Below are 20,404 nucleotides of genomic sequence, written 5' to 3'. Positions count from 1 at the left end.
TTGTGATGCACAATGATATAAGTCAAATAAGACAGTAAAATCGTCCGCATGAAAGTAAGAATAATGATTGAAAACCTAATGGTGTGATAAAAGAAGAAACTTTTAAAACAAAAATAATATATTCCCCCTGAATATATGATGTCGCGACAAGCAGAGTTTAATAATGGCAGTCTAGTATTAGTGGTTTAGATCAATCTTGCCTATTCAATTGATTATGTCATGAAGGTTAAATTTATTTAATCTTCATGACACAATCATTAAATGCGAAGTTAGCAAAGCGAATTTTAAGTATTATCATAGACATTTTATCGTTACGCAGAATTGGAAAAAAAGAAAACATACTTGTTGAGCAATGAAAAAATAGTATTATATTATTTACATTCTAATCCATAAAAAGAAAACGAATTTTCGAATTTTATAAAAATATCTGACATCCAATTTTTAAATATTTTTATCAGCAGTTGAATAGTTGCATCACAATATATGATATTTGATATTTGTATCACGTTTCAAACAAAATGCGTTTTCAATAAATAATTTTGTATAATAAAATGTGTAAATTATATTAGAGTAATATGATAAGATATTTATATTTCATCAGCTGAAAACAAGTAGTTTTACTATAATAAAAAATGATTCTCTCAAATCTTTTAATTTTTTAAGGAAGAAATAAATTTTTATCAATGTGAGCAACTTATATGTGCATTAACGAAATAACAACATAAATATAATAGAGAAATTATTGAATATAGTAGCTAAAAGAATCTTATATTTATGAAACACAATTCGAATACATTAATTTTTTTTTATAATTCTATGAAAAAGAGACTTCTATATTTCTCTCTTTTAAATATTAAAATTTATGTTATCCGATGTGGATTACTTTTACTACTCCTCGTGAAACTCACATTCCGTGCTAGATGGCAGCTGTGTAAAGTATTCGCAACATTAAATAAGAATATAAATTCGTTCGGCGAAAGAAAGCTAAGATTAATGGTAGTAGATTATAGACCATTTCAATTTGACTCGGCATTATTCGGCTCACACCTCGCGCCTAATTGATCAGGATTCTCAGGTAACTCTACATATCTTTCACGTGACTTTTTCGCCATTTTTCCTGTTGCTACTCCTTATCGAATTTATTATCACAAGTGAAGTAAGGAAGAACAGTTTGATATTACGTTCTCAAATGGAAGGAAATTCAATAAAAACGAAAAAGAGAAAAGCAAATAAGTATGAGCCAAATGATATATCAAATCGAAACGATTTGATAAGTATCTTTACTCCTAATATCAATACTTTTCTTGCCCTGATTTGGCAGTGTCTGCTATATGGCTTGTATATATTCTTATATGTCGATGATTCGCGAGGTCACGAGCGATTGGCGAGCCGGCCGCGGCATGGTAGGAGGTCTCCATGAATGAGCTCTATGGTGGTCGACCGCGACCGCCAGTTGGAGGCGAAGTTTATTGGCTTCGGTCGGTGCCTGAGGCGCGCGGGCGCGCAGGGAGGGAAGGGCACGTGTGGCCCTGGAATCCGACGAGCCCTAGGCGCCGCGCATTCCATTCCAGGATCCCTCTCTCCTTCCTCCTGTCACTTACCTACCTACCTACCTACCTACCTACCTACCAACCTACCTACCAACCTACCTACCAACCTACCTACCTACCTACCTATCACGCGCCTACATGTCCCGCTTCTTCTTTTGCGCTGCTACCTCTCGTCTCGCTTTAACTCCTTTGAGATGTCTTCGAACTCGCTTTCTTCGACTCGCGTTTACTTTTCGAGAATTTTGTCGTATTCTTCTCGATGTCTCATCGTACGCAACTTTACGCCGGCCTGTCATAACCGTCAGATTCTTCGTGAAAAAGGCTATTGAAATTCAGGAGATGCCTCGTGAGATTTCTTTCAGCCACAGTATCTTAGAATAATATGCTAATTGATAAGATACTTAGAATTGATATACTTTAGTATAGAATATGGAATATTGAATTTTCAATTATTTCCATTATATTTTCATTAACATAATCTTGATTAATTTTCAATTGCAATTGAAATTTATTTTTGCGGGCATTCTGACTAAATATATATTTCGTGGATTAAAACTTAGAAATAACATATGAACGAGAAGTCAAAAATGTTCTTGACAATTGCTTTTTATGTGCATAACAATTTTTTTATAATTAAAACTAAATTTGTAAACATTGATTTTAGGAGAAAATATAATTGGTTTCTCAGAAAAATAAATAAAAATATATACAAGTAAATAAAAATAATAAAATAATACATAATACATATGCGCAAACAGCATATATTTTTAATAGTATTTTCTAAAATTTTTATAGAAGTAGATATTTTTGTTGCCAATATGAATTTGTGTTCTTTTAATGAAACTACAAGCACGTAATATTAATCTAGCGGAAGATCTTAATGGAATATTGAGTAAGCATTGCGAGAAAAAAAAGATCAAGTATGCGCTTATCAGATATCGAGTGAATACATGCACGTGGTTGTGCACTTGAAATGAAAAAAAAACGTTATTTCTCATTGATTTACTTAACTTTTCATCTGACCGTATCATTGTTATTTGACGTATGAATCAACATGCAATTCGCATAGCACTTCCTATACCTACACGGAAAAGAGGATGGGCGCGTTCGCTGTTTCTGACGACTTATTTACTATCGTTACGTGATTCGCGAGCGGATACGTGACATCGCGTTTATATATCGCTTTTACAACGGTCGACGTTGACTAAGCAACCTTTCTTCGTATCTCTAGTTGCGTTGAGAATTAAATGCTAACTTGTACAAGCAAGTTTTTCTTCATGTATAGGATGTTAAGAAAAAAGATTTAAAACTTGAGCAATATCCAAGATATAAATGGAAAAATCATAATATTGAGCTTTATATTTTAAAATTACAGTGATAAATAGGCAATAGAAGGAAATGAATAGTAGAAATAATGACTGATCTTATGTAAACTATTGTCCGATCAAAAGCAGCGTGATTAACTAAAAGTGATAATCATTTATTTCATGATAATCATTTTTTTTATAATAATCTATTTGTTTAATTTTTTAAAATTTTATTTTATTAAGCTTGAAAATATATTTGATCTTTTTCAATTTCTTTAAAAAGCGTGTTAGAGTATTGTTATATCGAATTTTTCAATTAATCACAAGCCCCTTATTTTCAATATAATACAATATAATACAACAAATTCTCTCTCTCTCTCTCTCTCTCTCTCTCTCTCTCTCTCCGATTTTTTCACCACAATAAAGTAATGACATTAAGGATTGTTAAATTATTATATTGCTTGACATTTTTTAAAATAATTATTATATATTTTAATGATTGTCGTTGATTTATGTGTATACTATTTTTGTAACATATGCCGCCAATAAGTTCAATTTTTCGCAAGAAATTGGAATGCAGACATCTGAAACGAATCTTAAATAATTTGTTTGTCATTGTTGCAACGTCATTTGATTTCCAAGCTCTTCCATCATATATTCACTTGAAATTTACAATATCGAATTATTCGACATGTATCAAATACTCAAAGTCTTTATACATATATATATATATATATATATATATATATATATATATATATATATATAGGTATATATAAAACTTAACATGCACCGACGATGCAGAGCGGCATTCCAGTGCATTCAAATAACGATGACCACGAGAACGACGTGGCCCCGGGTCCCGGAATCCCGCGGCGTCGGTGGCGAAGGGTCCCATTAAGAATCTGTAGATGAATGGATCATGTCTTTTACGCGCTTTTCTTTTCTCGCTTTCCTTTTTTAACAAATAAAAAGTTAATCTTATTATCATCATAGCAACATTATTTAGCAGATATTCTGTTAATATTCAACAATCGTGATCAGAAGTCGCAAGCGCGCCGCTTAATTACGCATCCGCGATCTAATGTAAAATTGAATAACGCGAACCGCTGTTTCCGGCGATAATGAAGATAAAAACGTTCTCGGCAACGGTTAAAAACGTCAATGAGAAACCGAGCAATTAATACTGCAACGAAAGCAAGAATTTTCATCACGACTACGGTCTAACCTGGGAATACTGGCGTCTTTTGCGTCGCTCTCGCGAGATAATTAACACCATCGCCTTAAAAGCGATCAAATAAGCGGCAGTAATAAGTCGCGTGATAGCCGACATCCAATTCGGAAGTGAAACTTCTCACGGTGTTGTACGCCCGTTATTGGTAAGTTCTAATAAGAGAGAAATTCTGACGATGGCATGCAACATCGTGCTTTGTAACGCTTTCGATGCTACCGGGGTAGAGAGCGAGTAGTAGTTGATCCTGTTTCGAATACGTTGTATATATGTATGTACGTGTGTATATGAGAAAGAGAGAGAGAGAGAGAGAGAGAGAGAGAGAGAGAGAGAGAGAGACATAGTCTTAATGCTCGTTTGGAAAAATCGTTCAACCTTGGACGACCCTAGCCCATGCCCTTTTCTGTCTCGACCAGTTCATAACGAACGACATACCATTCTCACGACGATTGCGATTAACCCTCTTGGTCCTGCATATATTTTCAGCTGCATTATAAACTCGCGCAGTAGAATTTGCTTGTATATATAAAATATCCCTCGCTACCCATGCTTGCTTTTAACTGTATTGTATATGAATAACTAAGAAGAGCACTTGAAAAGAAGTGAGTTTCTTTTAATTTTGGAGCTAGAAGTATTAATAAGTTTATTGTTAATTTTTTTTATTAATATGTTTGTTGTTAAATTAATTATTCTATTAATTTATTAACTATAGACTTTAATTCTCGGTTTAAAGAAATATATTGTGTTCAGAAAAAATACTCTTATTAAAAATTAATAATTAATAATTAATTTGATAATCCTTATTCAAATCTGTTTTAATTATTTGCAATTTTTTATTTTATAATACAGTTAATACGAAATACGATAGATCAGAGAGACTACTCTCTTCAAAGAGAGAAAGAAAAAACGAAAATGAAATGCAGCTGGTTCTTTTACTCTAAAAAAAGAGAAATTACCTCGATATAATAATACTCTTATGGACATTACATAAGCATTCTATGACTAAACGAGTTTCCCGTTCATAAATCACGTTATCGATTTGCAATATCCGCAACGGATAGGATAAAAAAGGCTCGAAGGAGACCGTTGTTACACACCGCGTGCTGGTCAAGGAGAACGTCGTTAAAACGCGTCGTTATGGAAATGATATTTTTGCGCAACTCGAGCGACAGGTTCGACTTGGTTAGCAATAAACTGATCTACGTTCATGTCGCGTCCTTTTCAAGGAAACATAATTTCTTGTAACGGTAGAGGTGGGAATATATTCCGGTGCGCTACAGCGCTGAAAGAATCATGAATGAAATGTTTCGCAGTCTCGGCAATATTGCAGAACAACTGACGGAGATGCGACAAGAAACAGAGGGAAAAAAGAGAGAAAGAGAGAGGCGTTAGTAGATAGATGGAAAGGCAGCCGAAGCAAATTTGTGCTCGTTGTAAACTGCTCAAGGAGATCCGGTACTGACTCACTATTTACGAGCAGTGCTATACGAATTTTTCATGGAATGTGTGTCTGAGATATTTATTTCTTTCCTCTTTATTCACACTTTTTCCAGAAATTTTCACATTTCTCTATCATTAATCTATTACAACTTATACTTTTCGAATTTTGTCACATAAAAGAACAACTGCTGAATACTATATAGCATATATAATTTTTTTAAATTTTCCTTCTTTTAAAATCAATTATTAATTAGATTAGTTAATACAGAAATTACTCGTAGGATGTGTACTAAAAAAAGGAAGATATCGGTTTTTAAAATACGTTTTATGTGAGACCATTACGCATGTTAAAATTAACATCAACGTTAATGTGTTTGATTCTCATTACTATACGATAACGTAAAAAGTAGCTTCTTTTATCCTAACCGCGGAAATATATTTTTTTAAGAATCCGTTCTCTCCGAAATTTATTTGCAGCGCGACGTAAATGCGGACATACGGCGTTTCGGATCACCGTAGGCGGGGTACGATCGCACAAAGGGCGCGAGGATCTGATTTGTATACACATTGGCCCTTATTCTTTCTCCTCTTCCTTCTCCTCCGTTAGTCTTACTCGTCCTTTTTTACGGATCCTTTTTTACTTCTGAACAAGGAGGAAGTGAGAGAGAACGACCAGGAAAGAGAGAGCGTGTGTAAAAACGCGGAGGAACCGCGGGCTTCTCCGAGTCGCTGCGCCACGTAGATGAGGTGGTGCTATGTTAAACATGGCGCCGGACAAAGCTGCCGACGAAACCATCTCATTTCGGTGCTATCCTCTCTCAGCTGCCTTATTATATACCGGCCGACCGGCGCTCGGCGCGTTCCTTCTTTCTTCCTTCCTCCCTTGATATCTTCTCGTCCCTTTAGTCCTCTCTTCTTTTTACCTCTCCGCTTATATTGGACTTTTCTTTTACTTCTTCCTGCCCTTCCCCTCTCCCTCTCTCTCCCCCGACCTCTCTCCCTCACTCACCAAAATCTACCTTCTTCCAACATCGTTCTTCCTCTTTCCTTTATCTTCATTCTGTTCTCGTTTCTTCTCGATATCCCATGCACGTCCAATGTGAGATACGCTATAAAGATCAAGATAGCAAGCTTTTGATTTTTTCAATATCACTATATTTATCTTCAACGATGCCCTGGGTTTTTAAATTTATATCACTGGGTTTGTCGCCGACGCGAAAGTAAACGCTTTTTGGCGTAAACTTTGGATATAAATAGACTTCCTTTCCCTTCATCGCGTTAAACATTTTTTGATCGACTTTTTTTAACAAGAATATTGAGGCGTAAGTTGTAACGATAAGAGATGAGAGAAAGAGATTAAACTGCTAAAAATGTCTTCGAGTAACCAAATGTTCGTTTAATCTTAAATAGCTTTAACTTTTCATGATTTTAATTCGAGACGTTATTATAAAGATATTTAATCTAGAGAGGATATTAGGATGTTCGTTTCTTACCTACATACAATAATATTTTGTCGCGAGCGTTTGGCCGATAATATCTACAAAATTGACATTAATTTCCAGGCTCAACTAAATATAACGGTATCAAATTAGTGTGAATCTCGGCTATCGTTGAACATTTTCCAGCGTTCTACTGCGACGTGGCCTGTTACGATTCTCGTAAAGCTCGTATTCGTACCTCTAATCTCCGTCGTGGGTACTTTGCAGCTTATCTCACGCGGAAAACCAATTCTGACGTGCGCTAATAGCGACGGAAGTCTACTACGATATACTACTTCCCGCTTAGGCTCTCTGCACAGTGGGATGCACGTGCGCGCGTGTGCAGTTAGACACAAATACAAGCATGTCATGTTAACCGAGAGCTCCAGCACTAACTCGGAGAGGCTCGTGCGTGTCGAAGTAATTTCTGTTGTCGGCGAGAGACCAACCAGTTCCTCGAACATCGTTCTCGATCTCGTGCCCGTCGGCATGTAAATTACGGAGGACGTTTCTTCCTTTACCGATACGCCGCCAAAATGTCACGCATCGCGCTTCCGAATTCATCGTCTTTCGCGGCTATATGTCAGATTATCGCATGTAATTTTTTTTCTTTCACGCGATGCACGTGGCGATTGTTATTAAAAATAATATTATTTATCTCGCGATACAAAGCAAAGAACAAAATTATTTTTAATTTCTCTCATTCTCTTGATATTTCAATACAATACAATATGAAATAAAACAACAAGAGAGAAACAATTGGACGACGGATTTGGACGTTTATGAGAATTGTTGTGTGTTAGATGAACATTTATTAGCACGAAGCGCTCATTCGCTGCGTTTTACAACATTTGCGAAAATATAAATTTATGCGCGTTATAATCGCAAATTCGAGGCAAGAATGGGAATATTAAATCAGAGATGCCAAAGTTATACACGCGTATTTACATAACATTCGCATTTAATTATATTGCAGCGACATATTACAGACAAATTGCCACTTCGTGAACAAGACATAAGCAGTAAATAAAAAATGCGTATATATTAAAGTTTTTTTTAAATCTTATTAAAATGCTAATTATTTTTCAAAATTGCACTACGACTCTTAATTATAAAGAAATTTTATTAATTATAAAGATATTTTATTTGATTTGTGTACAACAATCTCGATTTGTCCTTTATATAAATAATCTGTCGTAATAGCCTTTTCCTTTAAAATGAAAAAAATTTACTAGATATGAAAATTTAATAAAATATCTTGACACATCGCTTTTACAATTTAAAAACGTTTCCGTGTTGAATCTCCTAAGAAATTTTTGAACGAAAATCGAATGATCGCAGATCAAGTAGTGGACTCTCTGAGCCTTAAGGGCCCAATACGCCATGGTTTCGCCTTTTTCAAGGATTCCCCCGATTGCCTCATTATTCCATGAAACGCGATTACGTCGATAAGCATCTCTTCCCGTTTTGCCGGTGCACTTTATAATCATTCAGACGGGGCTGTTCACGAGTCGAGCGATTCTGAGAAGTGGACTCGCGAGACGTTCTCTAAGCTAGTGACATTCCACACTGATACTTTTCTCGTCTCGTATTTCGCGCTCACGCGTCCTTTCGCCTCCCTTCCCTTCACCTTGCTGATAACTTTTTCTTCACTCCTTCTTTCGCTTCGTTCTTCTCCCTACTTCCTCTTCCAATCGCTGTTCCAGCAGCACAAAATACTAAAACCTGACTTTAGAATTTATATCGGCCTCGCGGCACCTGTTGCACTTTACCGCGTCACAAATTTCTTAATAATTATGTCATACTTAATGCATGATACACACGCCGGCACGAGAATCGCGATTAATGTTAATTTACCAATCGTCAATTCATGAAATATTTCTGTAATTTCTTAGCCTTTCACATTTCTTGATTTAAGTATACATCATAATGCTTTAAAAAATGAAGACAGTATATTCAATATATGTAGAATATATGTTAGCTCATATATAATGTATAATGTAATAATCATGGAAAAGTTTGACATAATTATATGAAGGCATTCTAGAGATAAATGTGATACTTATACTGTACGCATTGATATGTTACGTACTTCCAATTACTGTTTTAAATCTAATAGAGGATAAAATACGATAAGTTATTTAACATTTTAGATTATAGACGTTGAATTTAATAAGTAGCGTCAATATAATTATGTTCTGAATACATGTAGATACATCTATTAAAAAGCGAAGTACAATACAATATATATTTCACTTTTTAATAAAATTGAAAAATGAGAATTATCCATAAATTTTTATAAGTATGTAATCTGTTCCTATTTTTCAAACTTTTGTTTTATTTATTTCGTTCGATAAAAATCGTTTATATATCATTTTATAGAACTGTCAAATTTTCCATTATTATTTTAATTAGATATTTTTGCTAGATCGTTTACATACTGTGATTGAATTAACAATCGCAACATTAAAGGATTATACAGTTAATCAAAGTTTAACTAATTCTCTCCTCAAAATAAAATAGAAAAACTAGTTCGAATCTCGATTAAATTTTAACGAGCGTTTAACGGAATAGCTCGCAGAGGAGTTTGCCGGTACGTTAAACGTTTGATTACCGGGATTCCTAATACTACACCGAGTTATGTTTCAACAATTTCCTTCTCTTCGGCGAGAAGAATCATCGACCGCGCTTGAACCGTCCATCAGTAAACGCGTCTTCTAGGAGAGCGTTTGACAGCCGCTTTGACGACGCGCTCACGTCGATCGCCTGGACTCGCCACCGCTCCAGCTTCTTCGCTCGCTCGCTCTCTTCCTTTCGCGCGCACGCGGGCCGATGCACCGGCGCGACGCGGTGCAACGTCTTCGCAATGTCTGGAATGCGACGGCATTACGCATGCGCACCGCATCCCTTACTCAGAACAGACGAACAGCCGGATCCGTTATGTCCCTCGACGACGACCTCACGATCGTCTGCGGGGACTTAACCGAGACCTGCGGCCTGCCTTTCTCTCTCTCTCTTCTCTCTCTCTCTCTTCTCTCTCTCTCTCTCTCTCTCTTCTCTCTCTCTCTCTCTCTCTTTCTCTCTTATCTTTTCCTGCCGCGAAGACACCTAAATTCCTAATGCGCGCAAATGCACCAACGACGACGTCGTCGCTGTTGCAACGCGGGAGACACCTGTTTTACCTTACCTTACCTGGCCTTTATTGCTACTCGCGAGCGATTAATCTTGTTCGCCACATACCACGATACGCGAAGAACTCGGAGCACCAATCCCCCTCTCTCCGATTAGGCACGATCGGCTAATGCGAGTTAATTGATTCCGGTTGCCAGGCTGACGGTGTGTGTTACTTGATCGAAAATAGTAGAGAAGAACGAGATAATAACGCGGAACGTATTTCATACAGATGAATAATCGAACAATGTCACGATCAATTAGTATGATACTCAGTATCGTTATCTCTACAGCTTTTAAATGTATCTACTAAATTTGTGTGTAAATGTGAAGACGCAAAGGCTAGAAATAACAATAATAATAAATCGAGAAACGAAAATAGAAAAAAGAAATAATGCAAAATTTTTTTGAGCGTTAGATGAAAGTCGCATTAAACGATAAAGGATTAACATGTTAGTGTAGGAAAGCGGAAGAATCATTTCTACGTTGAAGGTACGAAATCGAATAGCGATCGAATGCGCGATTCGCGCCACAAGACGAACGTTAACAGCAGCGGCGGCAGCATCGGGGTTGATCTTACGGTCTTATGGTTTTATGGCGTTAGACCGTGGCCGGTGGCCCCCTCGCCCCCTTCCTCTTCCCCCGGAACTCTTGGAGCCGAGAAGAGCCCGAGAGCTCGCCTTGGCGTTGGTGGAATGCGGGACGGGCAAATCGCGGTCGGCCCGCTTGCGCCTCGTTCCCATGCATTCCTTACTGCCCCTCTCGCCTCTCCTCGCTCTCTCTCGTCCCGGGCATCCCTCTCTTTCTTTCTCTCTTCCACTTCTCCTCGCTCTCTCGATTTGTCTCTCTTATTCTCTTTTTCTCGCTCCTTCGTTCTCTCACACGGATACGCCGCGCTCACTCTGCACCTCTGTACGCGCTCTCGACGCTCCATCTCATTCCTCTTATTCTGTCTTCCTTTAGTATATATACGTATACATATGACACATATACACTACAAACGAAGATTTCGTCTCCTTTTCCTCTTCCTTTCCCGCTTGCCCTTTTTTTTCATTTTCAGATTCCTCTCTGTCTCCCGCGCGGGCACACACGCGAATTCGTGAGGCTTTCCTCTCTTCTTTATCCCCCTCACCTTTTCCCTCCGTTCCCTGATTCTCCGTCTCGACGTTTACACCCGTGATATATGTATACGTACATAGGCTCGCGTACGCGATAGACGTCATTCTCTATCTGCCTCTTCCTATCTTTCTCTCTTTCTTTCTCTCTCTCTCTCTTTCTTTCTTGCTTTTTCGCGGATCCATATTCGCGCGCACGACCGAATCCCTGCGCTAACACCCTTACATCTCCCTCGGAACCCAACCGTTCTACCTCGTCCTGTTCTTCGACTTTCTTCTGCTTCTCGTTGAACACGCTTCTTTAACCGAGCCGAACTCCGTCGCGGCGAGGAAAGCCTCGTCATGGCATCTTAACCGATCGACTCGTGCCCAACGGGCAACATTGTTGCGCGAATCAGGCCGAGGAAATACATTGAGATGAAGCAGTATTGAGCTGCGTTATGCATTTCGCTTTGTTATATTATTATTTTGATCTTCATTTTATTCGAAATATAATTATGTCTCAATAATGATACGTCGTCCAATAATCTTTGTAGATTAATCTGATTTGCTGGCATTAAATTTCTTTTGTACATATTCGAATATACTATTATTATACACTAATTTTTATTAGGATAATTCTAAGAGATAATATTGTACTTTTAATGCTGCTGCTAATTGTTTCTCTATTTTTTATAACTTTTATATATGTATATATTATTATATATAAATTTGTAAATTTTTAATATATAATCTGTATTTAATACGAGATTCTAAACTTTTCATGTGATGAAAATAATGGTGTCATTGTTATAGCAAGTATTGAAGAAATTTTAATAGCAGATTGTATAAATAGCAACAGATTACAAAGTGTCTAATATATATTGTACAAGTGTATATTTTCGCGCAGTAATAACTGCTTACCTTCTTCGTCCTGCAGCGAGGAACGGATAGGTGTTGCCACGTAAGGACAACCGTGGCTTTATGGAATTCAAGATGGCGTCCACGGTGCGTCCAACAGAGTTATAGCGACCACCATGTTAGTACTAACAAACTTTATAGTCGACATGGATGGTCTATTAAATTACGCCACACTCTTGATATTGAGATTTGATTTCTAATTTTTTATTCCATTAATAGAAAATTAATGTTAGTTTAGTATCACGATCGGACTTTGGCTTCGCAATTTAACAAATGCTTTTACAAATTTATCAAGGTGCACTTTAATTCTACAATATTATTATTTATTTTACATCCTTATTTTTACCTTATCTTTTTTTGTTTCGTGGAGAAAAGAGCGACGAAAATTCGGACAATATCGTGTTTTTTCTCGCGAAAAGATCATCTAAATCGTCGACTTGTGGTCAGCTCGGATCTTGAATATGCGTAGATAACGGTACGAAAACCTGGCACGTGTCGAGTCGTGCATTTGTGTGCCGAAACTCACACGCACACAACTTTTTTTCGCTCCGAGATGACCGACCCCCTTGGTCAGATCTCTTTTTTTCTACTAGGAGAAATCCGCGGTCTGCGACGCGAGACGGCTCGACGCCAGTATCGTATACTTCACATATGAAACATCTCTTAATTATCGTTTTACAGTATAAAAACCAATAAATAATGAAAGTAAAAGGAAAAGTTAATTTTTTTATCATTTGGTAATTTTATGAAAATTATGAAAAAAAATTTCGAATTTACATTAAAGCTAACAAATTTACTTGAACTGTTGTAGAGAAATTTTATGAATGAATAGCCGCCTGTTAGCCTCTTTCTCACCGTCACGTATCTCGCATAACAAGATCCGGCGGACCACCAACATGATAAACACTTTCTAATCTACGCACAAGCGACATTCGAAGAAAAAGAGATACCGGTCTCTAATGGCTTTTTTAAACATCTCTCCGCACATATACGAGAACTAAGATAACCATTCGTTTGTTGTTAATTTCTTTATCAAGTCGAGACAAAAAGGCTTTCGTGACTTTATATATCGTGAGCTTAAAATGAAACATTTTTCTGCATTAATTCTATATAGAATAAATTCAGGAATTTTATATTTTACTTGACAAATTTGTGAATTTTTATAAGCTATTGGAGTTTATAGATTTATTGATTTTTAATTTACCACGCAACGTTTGTTTTTCTGTGCGATATTATTTCTCGATATTTTACTCGACAGGATATTATTATTATTTTTACTAAATTGCAAAATTTTTGACAGATAAGAAAAGTTAAAAGATGTACTAGATTAGAAAATTATTTGCATTTTGTACGAAAAAATTACAAGTCTAAATTTTTTCATGTTTCTTTTTAAACTAGATTTTTTATCAATTTTATCTTCTTTTTATTCCATTCTATTTCTAATGGTTGGAATATCCATTACATCATCGATTTTTTACCCACACTGCACGAAACTTTAATTAAGACGGTCATGCGAAAGAGAGCTGACGGATTTCACTAGAAAAATTTCCTCCTGAAAACTCGTCATGGATCTACGCGCATATCGACTTACTCGCGCCAATACTTTCTCCCGGATCCTGAGAACTCCCCGCGCGAAGCATTCCTCGACTTGGCATCCTCTTCTCCCTGTGAGAGAGCTCTCAGCCTCCCCGTTTCTAAGGTTATCTACCCGACTTCTCTCATCGTGTACTTTCCTTCGTTCACCGTCCTTTGCTCGGTCCGGCTGTTGCTTTGCGTTCGAATCTTTCGCAGCCTCAAGTTAACATGCGGTCACCTCTACATCGTTCACGTCGGCACGAAAGAATGATAACTTTGCTAATAAGTAGATTAGCAACGCATAAATGTTATGGCAATATGATCAGCATTAGAGAAAGGTCGATGCTAATTGATACGTTGCACATCTCGTCGAGAAACATGAAGCTTATCTTGATGATAAATTAAAAGATTAATTAAAAATAGTAATAAGATTAATTAAAAACGTTAAAAAGAAAATAAGAATCTCACCTTTCTAAATAACTACTCGTTTACTCATTTCGAAGAACAGTTCAATAATATTATAAATGACACTTTAGTCTTTCTTAGCCGTATATGAACAATTTAACAATGACAATAATAAAATGTCAAATAATTGCATCGCTGTATAAAACAATGGTCACGCGCGAATTTCGTTCTCTCGATTCCAAAAAAACTATCAATCGCTCTAGTCGCTTGGTGTACGCGATAGATGGAATCGGGACTAGCAGGGCTCTGACCGTGGAAAGCAGAAAGAACTCAGGAAGGAAAAGGAGTCCCGAACCACCGGCGATGGTAGTGTGCGTCAAAGGGCCCGCGATAAGGTAGTGGGGTACTCAGGGAAAAAGATAACCGTACTCGTTACAACGGTGAGGAGAAGGAGCAACGATACACGATCAGACACAAACATCCACAGACACACACACACACACACACACACACACACACACACATAACATTGCAAGCGATGGCGAGAGGAGACGGGCGGACGAGGACGATCGTTCTCGGAACTCGGATGACCTCCCCCGATGCAACTGGCGAACAGCCGGACTCGACGGGTTAACTGTACAACCACTTATGTACTTCGACGCCGCAGGAATGCGGCGACGATGATGCCGTCGTCGCATGAAATAACGCGCGACATGTCGCGGCATGACATACCTCTCGCCGAGAACCCTGTGGGCTCGCGCGAGAGGGCTCGCTCCCATCGTGTACGCCCACGGAGGAAAGAATCACCTTATACTGGATGATCGCCCTGTGCAAGAGCACGAATCACGTCATTCATTCACCTGTGCTGCCTCTACCACGCTCTCTCACCGCCGTCTACCGACCTCGCTGTCATTCCTCTCTTGTCATTCGCATTGATCTATTGTTTCTTGTAAATCTCGATCGTTTTGCGGATAGACGATTCGCAAAAAGAATCTACTGTATTGCATCTGAATCGCTCGATTCTAAGTTTTTCCTACTTCATATCGATTCGCTTGCATTCAAGTAGTTAGACATTTTTGCGAATAAGGGTAATGATTCTTTGCGATACTGACGTTTTTGCACGATCGTGTTGGAGGTGAGCATTCTATTAAGAGGACAAGAATTTTATTTTCTTGACAAGATAATTTTGCTTTCGGAACAATATGTATTAATATTCGCTAAATTCGCGAAATATTTCGTTGATTGATCTTCTATTTCGTTAAAAAAATCTATTCAAAAAATATATTCAAAAACGTAGTAATGTAATTGGAATAGATTTTTATCAATAAATTTTAACATTGTAAAAAAATATCTTTTAAAGAGAGAGAGAGAGAGAGAGAGAGAGAGAGAGAGAGAGAGAGAGAGCTGGAGAACAAAATATTCTTAAAACTGTATCTTATTTAGAGATATAATGCATATACTATGTTAAAAATAAAAATTATTATAGGGTACGCAATAGAAAATATTAATTATATATTTAAAATAATAATTGTAGTTATGTAAATACTTGTGATTGTTAATTTAATTATTTGAGATTAATTTATATTTCTCAGCACAAAGAAAAAAAATTTATACTCTAGCTGCAATGTATGATTACTAACAACGATGATTCTGAAGCCCTACGAATTATTCTCGCTATAGCGTGCGCATCGTCTGGTGCTCATGAATATCGAATTACGGGAGCTAGATCGCGGAAGATCTTCGTTACCGCGTTCCACGTACCAGAACCGAAGGGTTTTTCTTCGTTTCAGTCGCTTCGCGCGCGCGCGCGCGCGCGATTCTGTCCGATCCGGTCGAGCCATTCATTGGGATAGTTAGTCTCCTGCATGAAGCCCGGTACCGTTTTCTCGCTTCTTATGAGTCTTAGAATTGGATCGTCACCCTAACTCAACGGGTCTCTCGACCGTTTCCCGTTCTTCAATTCAACTCCGACCATGGGATTCTTGCGAGGCCTCAGGTTCTAGTTTTATAGGAGTACTATTACGCCGATTCTGAGAATCTCTCATTGAAGTTCTACCGATAGAGAGAAACAGCACTGATGTATTCATTGTGATAACTCCAGAGCCGGATTATAATTGATTTTACAATTACCTTCGAAGAAAATCTAACCATCGCTCGAGAAGCAAGAAATTCTATCTCGCCGACAGTCGAAGAAATTGTTCCATGTATTTTAATAATTTTCCAATATACTATAAAGATATATAAAAACTATTGGAATTATAATTACTTTCGAAATTATCGTCAAAAAAACTGCAACCTATTTTCTGCTGAAAATATTCTCACATGCATAATTCGACAAATAAATAGCTCATTTCTTGCGCATCTCGCGGAGTTGAATCTATTAACGTTGCGATTGATTCATTCGCAACGTTTCGATTCGAAAAGTTCAACCTGCGTTTCTCGACCTGCTCAGAGTAGTGAATGGAAGGATTCGTCGTCGCGGGATTGGCTAACCGCGGGGTCGAGAGCGCTCGGCGCGATGATATTCCGAAGATGAGGAGAATTCCGCGACGACGGCGTGCAATATGCGAGATATCCCGCTGGCTTGTGTGCCGGCATGAGTGTTAGACTGTGTACGCGATCTCGTCGTTCATTCACCTGTTACATCTCTCTCTCTCCCGCTGTTCCTTCCTTTCCCTCTTTCTCGCTCGCTCTCGCTCTGCCTGCCTTTCTCCCTCATACTTCGACGTGATTCTACCATGCTATTACTTGGACCATAGATCACGCTTGGCGGTCCGCGAGGTCGCGGAAAAGAGAGACAGAGATGAACCGAGGTCGAGGAAAAAGGTCCCGCGAGCTTACAACGAAGCTAACGCTATGTATCCCTTTTGTATCGATCGTGTCACTAACACACCGTTTCATTATGTTGGCAAATAATGTCCAGAATGCTTTTTTTTTAATGTGTGTAAAAAGAGATTTATCCTTGCTCATATTAAAATCATATCCTAATTATATTTGACAATCAAATGTATAGTCGCATGTTAATTTATATCATTTATATGTAAATGACTAGTGGATAGATACGCTCATTCCCGTACACGTACATACAATTAATATAATAATTAATTATTAATGTTAATAATGTGAACACGTTACATTACATCAATTATTCGCGGCTATTTCTCCGATAATTTTACCTCGCTGCCAGACGTTACAGTCTGCGTAACTGGAAGCGAAACTCGAGACTTTGTCGTTCATTGACATCTTATTTATGAGCGGCGATCCTAGTCGAGTAAGCTTTGCCGCTCTCTGGTAAGCATGAAAGAGCGAGCGGTACACACCGGCTGGATCTAGGAAGCCTCGCGGCTCTCCGAGCGCTCTGCTCCGCTCGCGAAGATGGAAAAATCCAGGGAATGTCGAAGTCGTCGACCAGTTTCAAGAACTCACCGCTGTGTCGGTGCAGGGTGTAAATGTGTGTGTGTGTGTGTGTGTGTGTGTGTGTGTGTGTGTGTGTGTGTGTGTGTGTGTATGTGCGCGCAAGTTGATTCTCGCGCGGAGCCACCTTGTCTCCTTTGGTTTCGTTCTTATCGTGCGATCGCACTAAGCGCTTCTCTCTCTCTCTCTCTCTCTCTCTTTTTCCCATTCCACGACGAAACGGCTGCTATTTTTGCATACCGCCGTTGCAATCCGCCAGCGCAGCCTTGCGCTTCCATCTTATAGAATTCACAAATGGATATTTCTTATACTCGAAGTAATCGGTGAGTCTCGCTGCAGTTGACACGGATATGTCACGATGAGACACACTTGAAACATTTTTGAAAACTTTTGATGAAAAAATCAACTATAGATAAAGGATATAAAATTTATTACAATTATTTTCATTAATGCTATTAAAAAGATTGATTCTCTCTTCCTTGATTCGAAAGATTTTACGGAATACAGACTTTTTATTAATATTTACGATGAAATCATTATTATATATTTTTGATTTATATATAATTAATGACGCGTATACGAAAAGTTTAAAAATGACATTTGAAATTTGTTGCAGAAACCTCGCGATCGGGATCGGAATACAAAACTTTCCGGAAGGATTGGCAGTGTCTCTGCCCCTCCAGGCTGCCGGGATTAGTACGTTGAAGAGCTTCTGGTACGGTCAGCTTTCGGGGATGGTGGAACCCATCGCTGGTGTGCTTGGCGCAGCCGGAGTGACGCTCGCTGCACCTGCGCTACCTTATGCACTTGCCTTCGCGGCCGGCGCGATGATCTATGTCGTGATCGACGACATCATCCCGGAAGCGCATCAAAGGTATGTACCGTATAATCACCTGTCCGGGAAAACTTGAAATTGCTAAACGACTTTTATTGCGCGCTCTTTTTTACAATACTCAAAATTACAACTAACGGTCACTTAACTCGTTCTCAAGATCGCTGTAATGCTCGATAGAAATCTCTCAAAAATGTATAAAAGTAACGCGATCTCATTTAGTGGATGACACACTTTATTATATTTTAATTTGCGCTATAAATATAAAATCAATAGAATAATTAAGTAAAAAATCACAAGTAATAAATCTGTATTAAATGTTTTCAATATTGACTATATTTTCAAAAGGAGATAAACTAATTGTCATATTATTTGGAAAATACACGTTTTATTGAAAATAAAAACGTAGAAAATGGTGTTGAATACAGAAGGGTGAAACTAGTTCGCACAAACGGTCTTGGACGCAACTCGTTCCTTTAACTGGTTCCGGCTTCTCATCATTTTTTTCTCTTCCCTTCTTCCTTTTCCTCTCTATCTCTCTATCTGTCTCTCTCATTCTCTCTTTCGGTTTTTTTAAAATACCGTTTGTATCGGAGGCACCAGTCTACGGTGCACTTGCACCCGTTTCCGTCTCACGTTTCATCCTCGGCCCATTCAAGACGAATTAGAATCCAGGCCTAGGCATGGAGTCAGAAGGGCGGAAGGCGCTTTTCCCACCGACACAATGACCCTTTATTTTGGGATTTATTCTCTCGCCATTGGAGATGAGGACGTGGATGGTCGTTCGATGGCGATTTCTCCATGCGCGATTCTCCAACCCAATCGTTCCGCAGACTTCTCGCTTTACGAGTAATCTGATCTTCTTTTTCGTTATCGTTCCGGTATCTTTTGGTCTTTATTATCCTTTTTTGTCAGCAATATTATTTGTATCGAAAAAATGATGCTGATTGCTCTATATATATATATATATATATATATATATATATAGAGCAATCAGCATCATTTATATATATATATATATACACTTGTAATATATTAAGACAAAAGTACAATCTACTAATAATTGATTTAAAGATTGCGACTCGGTGATAAATTGTAATGTAAATAATTTGCATTGTGGAATCCGGGCGAACATTTCACAATCTACATTTTTTTATATATTTTCTATATAGTTTGTATTCTAAAAAATTTGCATAAATTTATCAAATTAATTAAAAGTTAGTCCCCTCTCTTTCTCTTTTCTGTTTAATTTAACATAATATTTTCTGCAATTCTCATAATAATCATTAGCGTTATGGTGCTGAAATAATTATAATATTACCACTTGAATTTGTAACGTTATTACGAAACCCTCTGTAACTCGGAAACATTTCGTACAATCGAAGCTACTAGAACTCTGATGACTGTGCGGAGCACAACACAACGCATAAATAATGAGAAGGAAAGATTCGTGTTCTATATGTCCTATGAATTTCTACTTGTGTCAAGTGGACGCGCACATATAATATATACATATATGTATATTCATACACAGATATTAACAGGCGCATTGCGGACACAAGCATACGTATCTACGATGTCTCCGTATTTGAGAGCGATTACGGTACAATGGCGCGTGACGGCAGTGCCGTAGTTAGCACGCCGTCGGTGAAACGGACGTGGCGAATTTCTTTCCCAGGCCCGGTGGCGGCCTAGCTGAAGAAGGCGCATTGTCATTATAATTGGCTCCTTTTGTATTTCGCGTGCGATCTAACCGCCCGGATACCCAAGCGCGCGCTCTCCTTCTCTCTTTTACTTTTCCTCTCTCGTGGCGCACGGATCCTCTGAGATAGTCGTTCTCGACTCGCTCCCTCGGGAATTCTCCGGGTGGCCGGAAAACACAAAAGTGAAAACAGATCGCTCGCTCGTTGCGTTCGCCTCGTCTTTCCTCTTCTTCGCGGAAACCGTTGCTCGACCTCCGCGAAAGAAGAGTTCTCCGCGTGAGCG

At 38.2% G+C, this 20,404-nt stretch overlaps 1 protein-coding gene across 2 annotated transcripts in view; it reads left to right on the top strand.

Moving 5' to 3' along the window:
- Positions 1 to 20,404, top strand: part of Zip48c (Zinc/iron regulated transporter-related protein 48C) — a 33,114-nt gene that overhangs the window by 6,810 nt on the left and 5,900 nt on the right. For both annotated transcript variants that reach the window (XM_072893365.1, XM_072893364.1), the window contains exon 5: positions 18,203 to 18,460. In XM_072893365.1, the coding sequence (XP_072749466.1) occupies positions 18,203 to 18,460 (258 nt within the window). The remainder of the gene's footprint in view (positions 1 to 18,202; positions 18,461 to 20,404) is intronic.

The sequence above is a fragment of the Anoplolepis gracilipes genome, chromosome 5 (assembly GCF_047496725.1).
Source record: "Anoplolepis gracilipes chromosome 5, ASM4749672v1, whole genome shotgun sequence".
Taxonomy (NCBI): domain Eukaryota; kingdom Metazoa; phylum Arthropoda; class Insecta; order Hymenoptera; family Formicidae; genus Anoplolepis; species Anoplolepis gracilipes.
The sequence above is the reverse complement of the archived record's forward strand: the minus strand, read 5'-3'. Positions and strand labels throughout refer to the sequence as shown.